Source organism: Salminus brasiliensis, chromosome 15 (assembly GCF_030463535.1).
Source record: "Salminus brasiliensis chromosome 15, fSalBra1.hap2, whole genome shotgun sequence".
Classification (NCBI taxonomy): Eukaryota; Metazoa; Chordata; class Actinopteri; order Characiformes; family Bryconidae; genus Salminus; species Salminus brasiliensis.
The window spans coordinates 34,296,160-34,317,057 of NC_132892.1; the positions used below are offsets into that span (position 1 = coordinate 34,296,160).

A 20,898-nucleotide genomic window follows, 5' to 3' on the forward strand; every position below is an offset into this window, starting at 1 on the left:
CTGAATCCAGAATCTAGTAAAAGTCTTCTTCTCTGAACAGTAGAGACAGTTACTCCAACAAAAGCAGGTTTTAATACTCTTGCATTCAGCAGCTGTCCCAATACTTTTGTCCAAACCTTTCTCAACGTTCAATGGAAGTCAATGTAAAATAATTTTATTCATTTTGGATTTTGCATTTCTGTTGGTTCATTTATTCTGACAAAGTCACACTATGGAGACAAAGTGAAAAATGGTAATAATGGAGATATAGAGTTTTTCTGTGATGCAAGACAAGCATTACAGAATGTGCACATTTTATGCATACAGGGGGAGAGCCCCTAGCCCCTAGATATTTTAGCTTAATAATATATATAAATAAAGGAAAGAATAATATTTCTATAATCTGTATATAATTTATTAATTCATTAAAAATCACAACAAAGACCAGCAAAGATGAAAAGACTTGACTTAAATGGGTTTTAAAATAAGTCTTTGTTATAATTAAGAACACAAAATATTGTAATTATTGTTGAGCTCATGCCCAACAATTATATTTAAACTGAGAACCATTATTAATAAACATAATTAATAACACATTTTCAGTTATTTAGCTGTATTTTGTGCCCCAATCTAATTATAGCCTGCAGACAAACAGCTCATATCTCCCTGACATGCTCAAACAACACACACACACTCAATACACTCATGTTTGCAGACATATGGTTGAAAGACATATGGTTGAAAGAAAAAATGTTATGCTATATAACTATCTGAGCAGTATATGTTCACTTAAGGGCCCAATGGTAGCATTTTTGCAAACCTGGGTATCAAACCCACAACCCTATGAAAAATAACCTAGCACTCTCAACACTACCCTTCTTATATTGGAATGCCATACTTAAAAATACCATACCAAAAGACATTGCTTCAGTTGGTGTTTGCTGAAGCGTCCAGCAGTGGCAAGTTTAGCAATTATGGCTAAACTTAAATTATGACTTGAACCCACAACCTTGTGTTCAACAACCAAATGCAATAACCATTGAACAACAATTACCCTACATAAAGTTGAATATTGTTTTTTTTAAAGATATATTCTCAGTTGCCAACAGTAGTGGTTAGGCTTGGCATCAAACCTACAACCCTCTGAACTGCAACCCGGCATTTAAACCACTGATTTGAGGAGATGGAATGCCATACTTTCAAAAGATAATCCTTCAGTTGGTGTTTGTTGAAGGGTCCTGCATTGGCAGTGTAATAAATTTGGGGGATTGAATCCACAACCTTGTGAAAACCATTCCAATGCTCTAACCACAGAACAATCACTGCCCTACATAATTTGGAGAGATAGAATGCCATATTTCTAAAATCAGCTCTCTCAGTTGGTGTGTACTCAATGGTCAGAGAGTGGCAGTTTATTAAAGCTGAGTATCAAACCCACAAACTTCTGAATAAAAGTCAGCATTCTAACATGAGAGCCTCCACTGCCCTACTTCCAAAAGAGATTCTCTTAGTTGGTGAAGCAGTTTAGTAGGTATTAAAACCAACAACCCTCTGAACAGCAACCCAGCATTCTAACCATTAAACCAACACTGCTCTACATGATCTGGGCAGATGGAATGCCATGCCTCCAAATAATATTTCCTCAATTGGTGTTTGCTCAAGTCCCAACAGTGGCGGTTTAGCAAACATAGGTATTAAACCAACAACCCACTGACAGAGCTGGAAGAAGTACACATAAGTAAGTCCCATACTTCAGTAAAAGCACAAATATTTCAGTTATAAATACCATTTTTTTTACTCAAGTAAAAGTATAGAGGCACACACTTTCAGATGTACTGTAAAAAAGTACAAATATTCCTTATACTCAAATATGACGGTTTAGCTAACCTGGGTTTTAAACCGACAACCCTGTGAACAATAACCCAGCCACTAACCACTGCCCTACCTGAATTTACGGTTTGTAATGCCATACTTCCAAAATCTAATCCTTCAGGTGGAAAGAATTAGGCCTGTCACGATAACAACATTTTCTGGACGATTAATTGTCTCCTAAATTATCGCGATAAATGATAATATTGTCATTTTAAAGACAGTACAACTTCAGTTTTGAGCACCCACTAAAGAACACATTTTCTAATGAGCTGAAATATACAGAAACAAATATGCTAATCAATTCAGAAAAACATTACAGTTTTTTCACACTAATGACTAATGATTATGCAGCATTACACAGTGTTACACAATAGTGTTGTTTTGTGCCTTGTGTCAGAACAATAATATAAAAGCAATACAATAACACAATTTTAACATGAAATAAATATTTAATTAAGAATAAGAACATTCAAACGTTGAACTCCAAACATTCCAATATAAAATATTTAAATATCTTAAATAAATAAAACAAATAAAATACCACACTCTTAAAAATACCATAAACTCTTCTGAATAATAAGCCAGATCTCTTCCTACAGGTGTATTTTAATTATCGGATAAGTTCCGAGCAAGGAACACCAACATGTTTACCCTGCTTGGCTTGAGACAGGATTTCTCTGGGGTAACAATATTTCCAGCTGTGCTAAACATTCTCTCTGAGCTGGTGCTTGTTGCGCAAATGCACATATATTTTTATGCCAACTTCGCTATCAGAGGAAATCTTCCACCACATCAAGGGATCAGATGATGTATCCAAGACTTCTTCCTGGATGAACTTGGTTAGCTCTGCTTCAGCCTGAACTCTTTTTGGCACTGACACAGCCTGGCCCTGAAGACTTGTGAGTTTATATCTTCTTTTCTGAAGAAGGTCACTTAGCCTTTTCTTCTTGGGTGCTGCAGGTTCAGATCCATCGTCATCGTTTTCAGCACTGGCACTTTCTTCACTTCTTTCTTCTTCTTTCATGTTAAGTAGCTCTTGCAGAAGCTGATGTTTGACATCATCTAATACCTCTGCATCCTCCATGCTCCAAAGCCAAAGTGTTCACACAGTGCAATGTGGCTTTGAAACCAAATCCATCTTGAATTACTTCTCCAAACTTTCTTTCTGGATCTGTGTAACTTTTTTTTGCAAATTCCTATTAGCCTCGAATATGTTCGCCAGCCAACACGCCTCCACCTGCGTCTGCCTCCTCTGTGTGCAACGCACGCGTTTCCTAACCGATAGATGTCGCTGTCTGGCCCAGATATGTCTTCGCCTTAGATAGGGAGCCGTTGAAAGAGCAGCACCGTGCGCCTTGCAGAGATCTTGCTGCGTTTTTTTCTAATTTAAACAAACTCGCGTGAAAACCAATTGGCTATTATCAGCGTCTGCTAAACTTATCGTGGACACGTCCATTTATCATATGATAAGTCGATAATGTAATTAGCAAGGCAGGCCTAGAAGGAATGTTCATGAGCTCAGTAATGGCAGTTTATCAAACCTGGGCATCAAACCCACAACCCTTTCACTACTGAACCACCACTGCCCTACAACATTTGGTAAGATCGAACACCATACTTTCTAAATAATCCATCAGTGTGTGATTGTTTAAGAACCCAAAAGTGGCAGTTTAGTGAACCTGGGTATTGAAACAACAACCTTGTGGACAGGATTCAGACTTTTCAAATCATTTAGTCACTTCTAACCACCTTGTGACTTTAGTCACTGTTTCTGTTGAAACCCTGGCCAGTGGAGGTGTAGCAATGGAGGTGGGGAGGTGTGGGGAGGTGTGTGTGTGGGGGGGGGGGTAATTCTGATATATGTTATCAGTTCCAAATCTAAAATTGTAATTCATAGACAGACAAAATAGCACACATTCACAGCAGCAGATTTAAACAGTGGCTGCTAGCCTAGTGGTAACAGAGGTGAGCCAGCAGCTCCTGGGAATGACTTGGCACCCCCTGGTTGTGTCTCATATCACTGTGACATACTTTAACTTTAACAAATATAGACCAGAGATAAATGAAAGGAAAAACATCAGTCTATAATCTCTGGAACTGCATTTCCATACTCATCAAACCACCCCGTCACTTTAGTCACTGTTCCTGATGAAAACTGGCCAGCTGAGCAGCTGTTGTAGCAAGATGGTCCTACAAGGTTATTTATGGATGGGCAACATAGCACATGCAGTTTTGCTCAAGTGGTGTGGTGGCCAGTAGCCTAGTGATAATAGAGCCAGGTGAGCCAGTATAACCTGGCAATGACTCAGCACTACTGGTTGTGCTCATGGGTAAGGCACTTAACCCAAACACCAATAGGAAGATATGCGGTTGACTGCATCAGCCATAAACAATAACACACCCCTCCCTCTCCTGATCAACACTCAACTCCTACTTCCAGAACCCATGGACCCACTGCTTTTTATAATGTATATGATCAATGGATGATTATTTATTAGTATATAATAGTTATCCAGTTCCGTTTGGGGTTTATTTATCCAGATCTGAGTTTAATATGTAAAACAGTGACAAAGTGTGAACATATATTAAAGTGAGAAACAAGCTTCCCTGAAGCTAAGAAATTAAAAATAACGATCCAACCTTAATTAAATTTCAAATCAAGAAAAATATCACTGTAGTTTTAATATAAAAATATTTATTTTAGGTTGTTGTTATGATGTTTGTATACTGTGTGTTTATATGTTTAGAAAAAGATTATACATATATATTGTTGCTGTCATGCAATCTCTCTACTTTCACTTTTCTCTGGAATCTGGATGTTTTTTTAAATGTTTTTTTGTTTTTTATATAATAAAATTTCATGATGAATGGACCAATAGAAATGCTCCAAAATAACTCATAATACAATCTTTTTACATTGACTTTCATCTAAAGTTATAAGCAATATGAGGTTTTTGTGTGACAATAATGATCATCACTCTCAAACGAAACCCCATATCTGTATAAATGCATGTACATCTCATGTAATGTAAAAAGTAATTGTTTCAAGTGCTTAATTCTGATTGTTTCATGAATGTTTGTTTTTCACTTATTTTCACAAAAAAACATTTAGTACAAAAATGAAATAAATATTAAGTTTTATTTTTGTTGGAAGTATTGTATTAAATTAAAATAAATTAAATGACAAATTATGTGAAAAACACAAATCTCCAAAATGGCAGCTTTACCTGAGAAGAAAACCTTCTTAACTTTTAATGGAAGTCAATGTAAAAAGACTGTATTCAGAGTCATTTTGGAGCATTTCTATTTGTCCATTCATCACCAAACTGCCAGATTCACATTAAGGAGAAAGTGAAAATGGCAAAAATTTAAATGCAAGGTTATTGTGTCAGCCATACAAGAATTCAAGAATATGCACGGCAAATTTGCCAGTGTTAAATCAACACTGTTATAAAATTAACATTAATGACATTAAAGCTAACAGTGATGATTTAATACTGGCAAGTCTGCTGTGTGTATCCTTGAATTCTTGTATTTTATATAACTTTACATATTTGAATGTGTATTTTTGTCTTTTGTGCTATATTGTATGTTAATATTTATGTTTATCTGCCACTAAAATTAACCACAAACTAAACATTTCTCTGTGTATGGTGTGATTTGTGACTTGTGAAGGATGTGAATGTGAAACCTCTAAGCACATGTGGCAGGTGTTTTCAGATGTGAAAAGTAGATCTTGAGTTTTCTTATGTTTTCATCTTTATCCCCATTAAAAACAACAATAACAGGTTTTCTAATTTTAATTTTAATTAAGCCTGGAAAAGACAACAGTACCTATTCAGGGTCTGACCCTGAGCTTCATTGGGAGTGCAACGTTAAGACAATAAGCATTTCTATGATAAAAAAAAATGCAAAAAGCTAAAAATCAATTACAAAAATTCCTGCATAAAATTCTCCCCAGTGATATAGAAAGTCTTAAAAAATAAAAAACTGTAAATATAGAATGAATAACATTTTCAGTTGAAACTAACATTTCTTACACTAAGACAATGAGAATGAAAGTGCTCTGATAAAAATAAAAATCAATTTCATTAAAATAACAACAGTTAAAGAAACAAAAATTCAATTAGACAGCAATATTGAAACACATAAAAAGACTATTTAGCATGTAATGAGGAAGAGCTGAACTGAATTGTGCTCATGTGGATTTCCCCTCCCTTTGAAATTTGTGAGCAGTGTCCTCCGACACTGACCACTTCACATAACAAAACCTTAAAAGAGGTATTACATTATATCAAATGTAAAATGCACATTTATATAAAATGCACATGTATAATAAACCTTCACAATTGCATATAAAGTAGAAAGGCAGGTGCTCGAGTCATTGTACAGAAATCGGTAACGTCTTTAATAGATAGCTAGCAAAGTAACACAGTTAAAGTGTAGATAGATTTTTCAACCTAGAAAATATGGTAGATTTGCTCACATTTGCAATATTGAAACAATATGTGTTTTACAATAAATAAATTTGTCAATTTCTTTAAGCACTTAAAAGCTTGTCTCTGGTTATGTTTCTGTTCTGTTTGTTGTGTCAAAAGTACCGTTAACATCCTGTTTACACATCAGAATTAGTATAATTGTATTAGCAATGCAATTACTGCTGTACAATAACTGCAATACATCAGCTCAGAAGAATAAAGTCACTGACAGGAATAGCTAATCTGTTGTTATCATCCTCCTCCTCATCATCGCTCTACACTAATATTACAGTAAACCATTAAGCTAAAAATGGTTATGGCTGTTTTTATATAATTCCAAAAATTCTGAATGGAAAACAAGGCCTTTGGAAACAAGTGTAAGCTGCCCTTTTGAGTCAGCGACCATAAAACCTCTCTGACTGGCTCTGAGAGGATGAAGCTCTGCCCATTATTCGCTAAGACAGTGGTCGGACGGTACGTTTGGAGACCCTAACAGTGTTTTAATAGTACATCAGACTCTTTAAATTAAACAGAAGTTTGTTCCACGATTGGGCCCTTTAGGTCTCCTCCTACATCTAGATCTAGTAAGCTAATGACAAACTCACTAGGAAAAAGCACAGTTGTCGTATGAAGCCGCTGTATTCCATAGGTCTGTCGCTATTGGCCGAACGGAAGACGTGCCAGAGACCTTATAGGCTGCTGTAAATACAGGCAAGAAGAAGTCTTTAGCTGTTGAGTCCTCTTGTTTCAGGAAAAAGAAACACAGCTTGAAATGTAGCACTTGCAAAGCTCAGCATTTGGTGAGATCTTCATATCTGTGACTCTCCTGTACTTGGGGCACTCTTGAGAGGTCTCTGAAAAGGTGAAACATCAGATGCTAGGTTTAAAAATTGGACAAACATCAGATGCTATATTTAAAAATTGGACAAACATCAGATGCTATATTTAAAAATTGGACAAACATCAGATGCTATATTTAAAAATTGGTCAAACATCAGATGCGATGTTTAAATTGGTCAAACATCAGATGCTATGTTTAAATTGGTCAAACATCAGATGCTATGTTTAAAAATTGGTCAAACATCAGATGCTATGTTTAAATTGGTCAAACATCAGATGCGATGTTTAAATTGGTCAAACATCAGATGCTATGTTTAAATTGGTCAAACATCAGATGCTATGTTTAAATTGGTCAAACATCAGATGCGATGTTTAAATTGGTCAAACATCAGATGCGATGTTTAAAAATTGGTCAAACATCAGATGCGATGTTTAAATTGGTCAAAGATCAGATGCGATGTTTAAATTGGACAAACATCAGAAGCTATGTTTAAAAATTGGTCAAACATCAGAAGCTATGGTTAAAAATTGGTCAAACATCAGATGCTATGCTTAAAAATTGGACAAACATCAAATGCTATGTTTAAAAATTGGACAAACATCAGATGCTTTGTTTAAAAATTGGTTGAACATTAGATACTATGTTTAAAAATTGGACAAACATCAGATGCTACGTTTAAATTGGTCAAACGTCAAATGCTATGTTTAAAAATCAGTTGAACAGCAAATCCAATATTTTAAAATTGGTCAAATACCAAATGCTATGCTTTACAATTGGTCAAACGTCAAATGCTATGTTTTTAAATTGGTCAAAGTTAAATGCTACTTTTAAAAATTGTTTGAACATCAATGCCATATTTAAAATTTGGTCAAATACCAAATGCTTAAATGGACTAACATCAAACATTATGCTTAAAAATTGGCTGAACATCAAATACTATATTAAAAAAATAAGATAACGTAAAATGCTATGCTTATAAATTAAATAAAAGTTAAAATGCTTTACTGAAAAATTGGTCAAACATTTAAATCCTATATTTAAAGAATTGTCAAATGCCAAATGCTATGATTACAAATTGCCAGCTTTTGTGCACAAAACCTCCCACAAATTTTGACAATGTAAACTAAAGTCCCCAAAACAACAAACACCCATCTACCCTGGCTCTTCTGGTATTCTTGCAATTTTCAGGACATTATATCCAGGCATGGACTTTCCACATAGGCATGCAGGTGCAAATCTGAGCACCCAGATCACGTCAGGAGGCGGTCATGTGTCGGCCAGATGTTAAACAAATGTACATAAAAAACATCCACACACATTTACTGACTGCTGCTGGGGTTTCATCTTGGAAGGGTGAAACTTTTTAAAAGTCTAAAGAAAACCTTATCTTGACCGAACGATTCTTTGCATGGTTCCTCACACACAGTAAAGCATACCTGACTGTTACTGGATTGGTTGGTGCTGAATTCAGAGTATCTCTTCTTTTGTGGTGTGCAGACTCCACCGCACAGCTTGCTATACTCTTGTCTAATCTGAAGGGGGTGACAGAGAACAAATCACATTAGAAAAATGTTGAAAGACCTCCATCATATACAAGGAAGCGTCAATAAAAAATGATACATATTTATATCCGGGTCGTTTACATCAGCGCGGTCCTCTGTTTAGATGTTTGACTGAATGTAGATATTAATGTTTACATAATAAATCAATTATTCTATTTAAAATAAAAATGAAGGAAGATTCAGCAGTGTATGATGAGTTTGTGTGTGTGAGTGTGGTAGACTTACTGTTTTGCTCATTAAGCAGTGCATGATGAAGATTAGCGCCCCCTGCAGGCTGTTGAGCAGAGTAAAGAGATACAGCATAACCACAGTGCCCTGTTCCTGAAACAGGAAGCAGCCAAACACCCACATCCCTCCTAGCACACAGAGCTGAGCCACGGCCGTCACCACGAACATCCTGCAGAGCGAGAGAGAGAGAGGGTGAGAGAGAGAGAGAGAGAGAGAGAGAGAGAGAGACAGAGATCTTATAATATTACATAATATAGTTTACATAATATATATATATATATATGTGTGTGTGTGTGTGTGTGTGTGTGTGTGTGTGTGTTTTTGTATAACCTGAGTTTCTTGAGCTTGGAGAGATCCGGGTTCAGGCTGGAGAATTTTCCCGCCAGTTTCCAGACGGTGATGACGAAGAAGAAGCTGTTGAGGATGATGATGATGCAGACAGGTGCGAAGAAGCTCCAGATAAAATCTTCTTCAAGAGAGAGCCAGCAGCTGCACACACACACACACACACACACAGAAAGAAAATGTTAGGGCATGTGCATTAACCCCTTAAACCCCAGCTTTTTTTATTTTGAATCCTTTACAGCCTGAACCAACCAATAACTATTAATAAATATTAATATAATATTATTATATTACATTTATTTATTGAATTATAGATCAGGAATTCTTGGCTGAGTAATTCCAAACATAAAGGTCTGTGTGTATTATTCTGGGGCATGCAGTACAATTATTCTTTATTTAATTTACTATATATTATTGTTATTATGAATAAATTATTGAATATTGATTTATGGTCATTAAATCACACACACACACACACACACACACACACACACACACTCACTGGCGGTCTGTTCCATATCCTTTAGGGTAAGCAATGGAGGAAATGATGACTATGGCCAAAGGGACTCCGTATCCCACGGCAACCATGTAGAGGGGCCGGAGGGTGGTGTGGAAAACTTTGACCACCATCCGATAGAGCTGGACCCCATCTAACAGCATCCAGCAGAACGCCGAGAGGAAGAAGAAGTGTAACAGTCCGGCTACTATCGCACACCCGACCTAAGAGAGAGAGAGAGAGAGAGAGAGAGAGAGAGAGAGAGAGGGAGAGACAGAGAGAGAGAGAGAGAGAGAGAGAGACAGAGAGACAGAGAGAGAAAGAGACTATTTAATATTTAAAATGTACAAGAATATAAAATATATACATAAGGGGAAAGGAGGCACATTATTAATGCTAATGCTTTTATCATTTAATAAAAATATGATAATTAAGTTACATAATGTTGTACAATGTAAATATGAATATAAAAAACTTTTTTTGTTGTTGTTGTTTTGGAACAAGAAGTAGTGAATAAATAAACAGAAATCTTATCTGCCCCTATACTTTATCACTTTTTTATTTTATTTATTTTAACTTTATATATACATTTTAATAAGAACTTCACTGTCATTCATAAATGACTTTATTTGATGTTTCTGCCATTATATGAAACTTGATCAATTCTACACTATTCTCACAATGCTCTATCAACCTTTTGATGCACAATTGTTTTAAAGTTTACAAAAATGCTTTAAATATTACTTGTATCGATCATTGTATTCATTATTTAATAAAATGCATTTATATATATATATATATATATATATATATATATATATATATATATGCAAACCGGTCTATTGTGTATTTATTTGTTGATATTTAAGTATATTTAATGACCTATAGTACAGTTTTATATAGAAAATTAACCTCTAATTTAATTATTAATCAAACATATTATCACCAACCCTGCATCTCTATCTCTGCCTTTTTCACTTTTCTCCATAATGTGAATCTGCAGTTGATCTTTATACTGTATTAGAATTTCATGAAGAACGGACCAATAGAAATGCTCCAAAATGACCTGTAATAAAATCTTTTACATTGACTTCCATTGAAAGTTAAGAAACACACACACACACACACACACACACACACACACTCACTTTGTTCTTGGTGCTGGTTATGAAGAAGAGGAAGAGGAAGTCAGCGATGAAGAGGGACAAACAGAGGTGTAGGTGGATGGTGGTGCGAGTGCCCTTGATGGAGCGGCACAACCAGAACGTCAGAATACACACCACCAAACACACCAGCGAGAGAGAGAGACCGATCTGAGTGATCAACGTCAGCTCGAAGGAGTCCTGGAGAGAGAGAGAGAGAGAGAGAGAGAGAGAGAGAGACATTGTTATTGTACTCCAGTATAGTACACATTTCAGCATAGTGCACACTCTACCATAGTTCACTTGATGAAGTACACACTTCAGTGTAGTACACAGAACCTAATAAGTCCAAACGGAAAGGTGTATCTGAGGAATGTAAATGAGCTTCACCTTGATTGGGTAGAGCGCCATTAGAACCGCAAAGCTGCTCAGGTGAGACCAGGAGCACACAGCATGAGTGGCATTAAACTCCGCCTTCACACAGCCCTGCCCTGACCAAATCCCTTTACCCTGAGACTCGTCCCAGTACATACAGCTGTAGTTCAAATGCTCAGACACCGCCCCCTCCTGGAGAGAGAGAGAGAACGAGTGCAGAAAGTGATGAGGACTCGACCATGAAAAGAAAAAAGAGTCAGGCAGGTCATTTACATTTAAAGAGCAGAATGAAATGTCCTTATTAAAAATAGGACAAATGTGGAAGTCTGAATCTTGGAATGTTTGATCAAAGTCTTGGAGTTTGTGGTCAAATGTTTGGAAAATCTGATCAAAGGTTTAAAATCTTTGTTGAACTGTTTGAAATCTTGGAATGTTGGGGTCCCCTTTTGTAAGTCTCTAAAGTGTCTTTAATGTCAAAGTTCAAAGATCAGACGATACAAAGTTGTTTGGAGGTTGTTAATCATGGTGATGGTTTTGCTGCCAGCCTGAATATTTTAAATACATGCAAAAATGCCACACCTGTAAACTGAAATCTACAGTAAGACAGAAGGTGCAGAAGCCATAATTGTTTACCTGCAAGTGTTTGAAGGTGAGTGTAACGGGTTCAGGCAGGTTTTGAGTCTGTGTGTTACTGACGAGTGCAGTCACCACTCTGGAATTGAGCTGGTATGAGGCGTTCCTGCCTTGGGGATCCGGATCCTTCAGGATGGAAGTGCTGGTGGAGTTTAGACCTTTATAACTGACCAAAGCCACGTAGGCAAAACCTGGATATTCTTCTCCACAAGCTGTTTTCCAGCTGATGTTCAGATGAACGTCGTCGGTGTCCAGAATCACACTGCCATTGGGCGGAGTCACATCCTTTTTTACTGCGAGCCACGCCTCTGTGTGAAATAATCACCATGACAACCCATTAATTTTTAAAGGATATTTAAAGGACACCTCAGTGTATATCACAATACCTACATTTAGATCTTTATGAATATTCACCCTAATGAGAGACTGCAGCTCCTCCTCCTCAGTGTATATCACAATACCTACATTTAGAGCGTTATTAATATTCACCCTAATGAGAGACTGCAGCTCCTCCTCCTCAGTGTATATCACAATACCTACATTTAGAGCGTTATTAATATTCACCCTAATGAGAGACTGCAGCTCCTCCTCCTCAGTGTATATCACAATACCTACATTTAGAGCGTTATTAATATTCACCCTAATGAGAGACTGCAGCTCCTCCTCCTCAGTGTATATCACAATACCTACATTTAGAGCGTTATTAATATTCACCCTAATGAGAGACTGTAGCTCCGCCTCCTCAGTGTATATCACAGTACCTACATTTAGAGCGTTATTAATATTCACCCTAATGAGAGACTGTAGCTCCGCCTCCTCAGTGTATATCACAATACCTACATTTAGAGCGTTATTAATATTCACCCTAATGAGAGACTGCAGCTCCTCCTCCTCAGTGTATATCACAATACCTACATTTAGAGCGTTATTAATATTCACCCTAATGAGAGACTGCAGCTCCTCCTCCTCAGTGTATATCACAATACCTACATTTAGAGCGTTATTAATATTCACCCTAATGAGAGACTGCAGCTCCTCCTCCTCAGTGTATATCACAATACCTACATTTAGAGCGTTATTAATATTCACCCTAATGAGAGACTGCAGCTCCGCCTCCTCAGTGTATATCACAATACCTACATTTAGAGCGTTATTAATATTCACCCTAATGAGAGACTGCAGCTCCGCCTCCTCAGTGTATATCACAATACCTACATTTAGAGCGTTATTAATATTCACCCTAATGAGAGACTGTAGCTCCGCCTCCTCAGTGTATATCACAATACCTACATTTAGAGCGTTATTAATATTCACCCTAATGAGAGACTGTAGCTCCGCCTCCTCAGTGTATATCACAATACCTACATTTAGAGCGTTATTAATATTCACCCTAATGAGAGACTGTAGCTCCGCCTCCTCAGTGTATATCACAATACCTACATTTAGAGCGTTATTAATATTCACCCTAATGAGAGACTGTAGCTCCGCCTCCTCAGTGTATATCACAATACCTACATTTAGAGCCTTATTAATATTCACCCTAATGAGAGACTGTAGCTCCGCCTCCTCAGTGTATATCACAATACCTACATTTAGAGCCTTATTAATATTCACCCTAATGAGAGACTGCAGCTCCTCCTCCTCAGTGTATATCACAGTACCTACATTTAGAGCGTTATTAATTATTATTCACCCTAATGAGTGACTGTAGCTCCGCCTCCTCAGTGTATATTACAATACCTACATTTAGAGCGTTATTAATATTCACCCTAATGAGAGACTGCAGCTCCTCCTCCTCAGTGTATATCACAGTACCTACATTTAGAGCGTTATTAATTATTATTCACCCTAATGAGTGACTGTAGCTCCGCCTCCTCAGTGTATATCACAATACCTACATTTAGAGCGTTATTAATATTCACTCTAATGAGAGACTGTAGCTCCTCCTCCTCAGTGTATATCACAATACCTACATTTAGAGCGTTATTAATATTCACCCTAATGAGAGACTGCAGCTCCTCCTCCTCAGTGTATATCACAGTACCTACATTTAGAGCGTTATTAATTATTATTCACCCTAATGAGTGACTGTAGCTCCGCCTCCTCAGTGTATATCACAATACCTACATTTAGAGCCTTATTAATATTCACCCTAATGAGAGACTGTAGCTCCTCCTCCTCAGTGTATATCACAATACCTACATTTAGAGCGTTATTAATATTCACCCTAATGAGAGACTGTAGCTCCGCCTCCTCAGTGTATATCACAATACCTACATTTACACTGTGCTGCTGTACCTGAATTGTCGTTGTCCATTTTAGTTATGGGTTGGCTGAGCTGGGGTCCAACGAGGCGGAGTGTTTTCTCCATTGCCCCCAGAAACGTAGTCAGTGTGGAACTGTCTCTGAAATCCCCACTGGATACGACTTCATCACTCACATTCAGCAGCCGCTAAAGAAATCAGCCATAGACAAAGCAGAGTTGTGTATCTGTGTGTGTACATGAATTAAACATGGCCTAGAATTATTTTCTGAAATATTTGGAATCAACACTTGGAATTTCTGCTCAAACAATAAGTTGCTCAAACAATAAAATCAAAGTTTGAAATTTTTGCTCAAACAATAAAATCAAAGTTTGGATTTTTTGCTCAAACAATAAAATCAAAGTTTGGATTTTCTGCTCAAACAATAAAATCAAAGTTTGGAATTTTTGTTCAAACCTTTGGTATTTAGAATCAAATGAAATTAAATAAATGAGTTTTGGACTGGGTACCTGTAACTCTTTCATGTGTATTTAGATCTAGAACTATAAATATATGTTGTGTGTGTTGCTGTGTGTGTGTTGGTGTGTGTGTGTTTTACCTTCAGTAAAGCTTCTCCTGAGCCATGTTGCTCTTTCGGATGACTCAGTGACTGACAGCTCATCATGAACAGATCCAGTAAATGACTCATTCCAGGCTGAGAGGAGGAGGACACGGGTTTAGTGGTTCTAATGTTTCAGTCAACACTAGGTGTGATAAAGAGACTAGAATAGAGAGAGTTTGGGGAAACGTTACCTGTTTGGTTCCTGTGGTTCCATGCTCACACTTCAGCTCTGCATACACACAAACACACACACACACACACACACACACACACACACATACATTTATTGGAAAACAAATATACTATATATATATATATATATATATATATATATATATATATATATATTATTTACGACCTAAATGTGTTCATGTATATGTATACATATTTTACTGGTTGAAATTAGACTGCAGATCACAGTCTTGAAGATGAAAAGTAAATAAAGGTTTCTGATTGGTTTGTGTGATCAGTAAACGGTGTGTGTGATCTCTCACCTGTGCATTTGGTCTTGTTGTTTCCATAGTTATTGAATCCAGCCTCACATGTACAGCTGTAGCTGCCTGGTAAGTTCGAGCAGCTGCCGTGTTCTCCACACACATGCTCCTCACTGTCACACTCATCAATATCTGAGAGACACAGGTAATGTTGCCGATTAACACACTAATAACACATACACTCATACCATAGTTCAGATAATAATTCAAAATGGCATAACCGGGTGGTAATAAAGCTACTGGAATAATGGAGTTTGTGAGTGATGCCAGATAACAGACTGTAAATATGTTCTAATGAAGATCAAAATGAATAAATCATGCATGTGCTAATATCTAATGTAGGATTTCCTGAGTAAACACTTGCTTAATGAACCCTCAGTCGGATAATCAAAGGTAAAGAGGGGGTTATGGGGTGAAGCTGAGTGTGCATGTTAACGTGTTGGGGTTAGCACGGCTAAGAAGCAAAGCAAGGTCAGTGCTACTCATCTACCATCCTATTGGCCCTCACCTTCGCAGGGGGTACTGATGTTGCCCTGGTTACGGAACCCCTTAGGGCAAGTGCAGATGAAACTGCCAGGTGTGTTACTGCATGAGCCATAGGTACCACATCCAGGGGACACACATTCATCAACATCTGCAGTGGAGACACACACACACACACACACACACTGCTTAGGAAATGTTTGGATGTTAGTAAGCTGATAGGTTAGATTGTGTGACTGTTAATGGAAACAAATATAAATCTAAGACTAAAGCCAGGAATATTTCCAACTGACATGGTAATGATAATCACTCCATAAAAATTCCAAAAGTCATCAAATCTACAGACATTTCAATCTTCAATTAGCCACAAAAAACACTACTGAAATAAACAGTCCAATATTCCCAAAGACACAATTTTAATAAACCTTCCCTATAGTCCTACATCCACAATATCAATGAATATTCCAATAATCCCATTCCCACAATATCAGTGAGCGTTCCAATATTCCAGTACATCAACAACAAAAAATCTGATTTTACAAAAGCTACAACAATAAATACAATATTCAAACATCCAGACAATAAAGATTATATATTCCATAGCCTCATAAATACATATGTCAATATTCCCATAGCCTTTGCAATGCATATGCCAATATTCTCATAGCCTCATCAATACATATGTCAATATTCCCATAGTCCCATAAATACACATTCCAATATTACCATAGCCTCATCAATACATATGTCAATATTCCCATATTCTCATAAATACATAAGCCAATATTCCCACAGTCTTATCAATACATATGCCAATATGCCCATAGCATCAACAATACATATGCCAATATGCCCATAGCATCAACAATACATATGCCAATATTCCCATAGTCTTATCAATACATAGGTCAATATCCCCATAGCCTCATCAATACATATGCCAATATTCCTATAGCCTAATCAATGCATATGTCAATATTCCCATAGCCACAATTCATATGCCAAAATTACCATAGCCTCATCAATACATATGTCAATATTACCATGGCCCTAGAAATACATATGTCAATATTCCCATAGCCTCATCAATACATATTTTCATAGCCACAATACATATGCCAAAATTACCATAGCCTCATCAATACATATTTTCATAGCCACAATACATATGCCAAAATTACCATAGCCTCATCAATACATATTTTCATAGCCACAATACATATGCCAATATTCCCATAGTCTTATCAATACATAGGTCAATATCCCCATAGCCTCATCAGTACATATGCCAATATTCCTATAGCCTAATCAATGCATATGCCAATATTCACATAGCCTCATCAATGCATATGTCAATATCCCCATAGCCACAATTCATATGCCAAAATTACCATAGCCTAATCAATGCATATGCCAATATTACCATGGCCTCATCAATACATATGTCAATATCCCCATAGCCACAATTCATATGCCAAAATTACCATAGCCTCATCAATACATATGTCAATATTACCATGGCCCTAGAAATACATATGTCAATATTCCCATAGCCTCATCAATACATATTTTCATAGCCTTAATACATATGCCAAAATTACCATAGCCTCATCAATACATATTTTCATAGCCACAATACATATGCCAAAATTACCATAGCCTCATCAATACATATTTTCATAGCCACAATACATATGCCAAAATTACCATAGCCTCATTAATACATATGTCAATATTCCCATAGTCTCAAAATTACACATGCCAATATTTCCATAGCCTCGTCAATACATATTTGCATAGCCACAATACATATGTCAATATTCCCGTTCCATTCATTCACTTGACACAAGAATAATGAAAATTCTGATCATTCTCATCATCATCAATAAAAGTAACTAGACTGATATTCCAAAAGCAACAACAGTAAACACTTCAATATTCCCAATATCTACAACATCAATAAACATCCCAGGATTCCACTCCACACAAGAATAATAAACATTTGGACACTCCACAATTCCAAAAATAAACACTCATCAATACACATTATAACATTCCAGCAGCCACAACAATAAACACTCCTCTGGCAACAACATTCAAACACACTGAAATTCCCCAAGTCCAAAAATTATAATAACAATAATAATGGGAATTACATTCCACATTCATCCAACAATAAACACACCCACAGCCGAGTGAGAGCAGCTTTACTTCAGAAAATAAAATTAAAAAGCTGTGTGGAAGGATGGAGTGGACAGAGTAACATGCTCCTGCTACAGCGCCCCCTTGCTGCAGCATTCAGAATGCGCTTTGTGTCTGAGCTGTTAAAGACGTGTGATTTAATGTAGCGAAGGCTGGATTTAGTGAAGCTGTGTGAGGTGAGCTTATGAATACCTTTTACATTAGATCTGACCAAGCAGTCTCTGATTTAAGTGTGTGTGTGTGTGTGTGTGTGTGTGTGTGTGTGTGTTTAAGCACTGCACAGCTCTAGCAGAAGGAAAACCCTCCTCCCTCCGGCTCTACTGGAGCCATTCATCCGCACTGGCCTTATTTAGCTGGAAAAGCAAATAATGGGAACAAAAGGAACTTCCTTGTTTAGCTGCATTTGAGGCCAGATCAGATTCCTGGGAAAATTCCTCTACTACAAGCTAAACACACACACACACACACACACACACAGTAATGCATACCCTTACCATGTGTTCACACATACACTATATGGACAAAAGTATAGGGACACCTGCTCACTCTTTCCTCTGAAATCAAGGCTATTAAAAAGGCTTTGGAGCAGCATTGCTGTAAGGATTTGACTGCATCTAGAATCAAGAGCATTAGTGAGGTCAGGATGTTGGATGGTGATGATGATCACCACTCCACCTCATCTTCCTCAACTTCCCAGCTCATCCCATTCAAAAGGTACTGGATGGAGCTCCACCACCATCATTCCAGAGAACACAGTTCTTCCACTGCTCCACAGCTCCTCAAAGCTGGGGGGCTTTATACCCCTCTAGTCCACACCTGGTGTTATTAGGCAGCATGGAGCCAATAGGGTCATGATGTTTACTATCTGCTCCAGAGAGTCCTATTCTATTGGCAGTACTTCTTCTTCTCTACAGGGACTAGACAAGCTGTTTGCACATCTGTGTCAGTAAGGGGTGCAGCTTAAAGTAGCTGAACGGTTTCATTAGAAGAGGTGTCCACAAACATGTGTCCACAATATGTGGTTTCTGAGACTGTATGACAACTACATCAGACTATTTAAACAGTTTAAGAAATCTGGACTGGAACTACGTAGGATGGGTTCTAGCTTCATCTGAAGAGAACTTGGTTTTCTGGGTCTCAGTCGTGACTTGGTCTTGTTCTCATTCAGTTTGGATCTCAAGTCGGTCTTCCCGACCAAGTCTTGGCCCAGTCTCAATTAGTCATAGCCTGTCCTGTTATTATTGTCATTTCATGGCACGTCTGTCTATCTATTAAATAGTGCCATGAAATGACAATAATAACTGGACAGGCTATGACTAATTGAGACTGGGCCAAGACTTGGTCAGGAAGACCGACTTGAGATCCAAACTGTCTATCTATCTGTCTGTCTGTCTGTCTATCTGTATGTCTGTCTGTCTGATATACAGTCTCAATACAGTCTGTCTGATAGAATAGTCTCAATTAGTCATAGCCTGTCCAGTTATTATTGTCATTTCATGGCAGTATTTAAAAGATAATTACAGTCACTCAATTAAAAAGGAATGATTTCTGACTCTGGACTTTGGTCGTTTTTCTTCTGCAAAGCAAGATGGAGCAGTAACCAATCAGAGTAGCTCACCAGCCTCGATCAAAAGAAATCTTACCTATACACCTATCCTTGGATCCTTGGACTTCCTGGTAGCCAGGTAAACACTCACAGATGTACGAGCCAATGGTGTTTCTACACGTTGTGTTCTGAGAACAAGGCTTGTTTATCACACACTCATTCACATCTGGAGGAAGAGGACAGGGGTGAGAGAGAGGACAGAGCAGACCTGACCTGTTGAATTACAGTCTCTGGTGTTTTGCAGCCCTCACCTTTACACTGGCCAGTGGTTGCAGTAAAGTTGTGGGTTCTAGACTGAAATCCCTTTAAGCAGCTGCAGTAGTAGCTGCCATCTGTGTTGCGGCAGACTGAGTGATTTCCACATGGATTGTGATCACACTCGTTCTCATCTGAGAGAGAGAGAGAGAGAGAGAGAGAGAGAGAGAGAGAGAGAGAGAGAGAGAGAGAGAGAGAGAGAGAGAGAGAAAGAGAGAGAGAGACAGAGAGAAAGAGAGAGAGAGAGAGAGTGATGAACAGATGGGTATCGGTCAATTGATACATAGATAAAGACACAGACAGACAGATAGATAGATAGATAGATAGATAGATAGACTGACAGACAGAAAGACAGACAGACAGATAGATAGACAGATAGATAGAAGAACAGACAGATAGATAGATAGATAGATAGATAGATAGATAGATAGACTGACAGACAGATAGATAGATAGATAGAAGAACAGACAGATAGATAGATAGATAGATAGATAGATAGATAGATAGATAGATAGATAGACTGACAGACAGACAGACAGATAGATAGACAGACAGACAGACAGACAGACAGACAGACAGATAGATAGACAGATAGATAGATAGATAGACAGACAGACAGACAGATAGATAGATAGATAGATAGATAGATAGATAGATAGATAGATAGATAGACAGATAGACAGACAGACAGGGCAATGGATGTCTTACCTTCACATCTGTCTCTGTCTCCCCGAAACCCATGATCACATGACTTAACCCCATCAGCTAAAGAAAAAGAGGTAGTGAAGAGGACGAGGAGGGGGCCTAAAACATAAAGAAAAATACATGATCACTCAGTCGTCCATCGGTCGAGCATCTGTCCATTCAGTGTCCCCTGATAGGGACATATCGTCATACTGCTTTTCGGGTAAACGTGTGTCGGAGTAAACGTGAGTCAGATTCTGTTCAGTGTCATTTCATGAAAGGAACACAGCCAGTCAGACAAACTGTCAACCATTCTTTCAGTAAAAATAAGACATTGACTGATAATACACTGCTTGGA

At 37.6% G+C, this 20,898-nt stretch overlaps 1 protein-coding gene across 2 annotated transcripts in view; it reads right to left on the reverse strand.

Annotated features, from left to right (window-relative positions):
• Positions 1-5,640: 5,640 nt before the first annotated feature.
• Positions 5,641-20,898, reverse strand: part of LOC140535675 (adhesion G protein-coupled receptor E5-like) — a 30,207-nt gene continuing 14,949 nt past the window's right edge. The window contains exons 2-17 of one of the 2 annotated variants that reach the window (XM_072657107.1): positions 20,565-20,660; positions 19,853-19,990; positions 19,639-19,767; positions 15,819-15,944; positions 15,311-15,442; positions 15,008-15,045; positions 14,814-14,909; positions 14,250-14,403; positions 11,952-12,259; positions 11,334-11,510; positions 10,950-11,144; positions 9,808-10,025; positions 9,291-9,449; positions 8,958-9,129; positions 8,607-8,702; positions 5,641-7,183 (exon numbers count right to left, since the gene is read on the reverse strand). In XM_072657107.1, coding sequence (XP_072513208.1) covers positions 7,139-7,183; positions 8,607-8,702; positions 8,958-9,129; positions 9,291-9,449; positions 9,808-10,025; positions 10,950-11,144; positions 11,334-11,510; positions 11,952-12,259; positions 14,250-14,403; positions 14,814-14,909; positions 15,008-15,045; positions 15,311-15,442; positions 15,819-15,944; positions 19,639-19,767; positions 19,853-19,990; positions 20,565-20,660 — 2,279 coding nt within the window. In that variant the 3' untranslated portion in view covers positions 5,641-7,138. The remainder of the gene's footprint in view (positions 7,184-8,606; positions 8,703-8,957; positions 9,130-9,290; positions 9,450-9,807; positions 10,026-10,949; positions 11,145-11,333; positions 11,511-11,951; positions 12,260-14,249; positions 14,404-14,813; positions 14,910-15,007; positions 15,046-15,310; positions 15,443-15,818; positions 15,945-19,638; positions 19,768-19,852; positions 19,991-20,564; positions 20,661-20,898) is intronic. The other variant, XM_072657108.1, reaches the window with a different exon arrangement.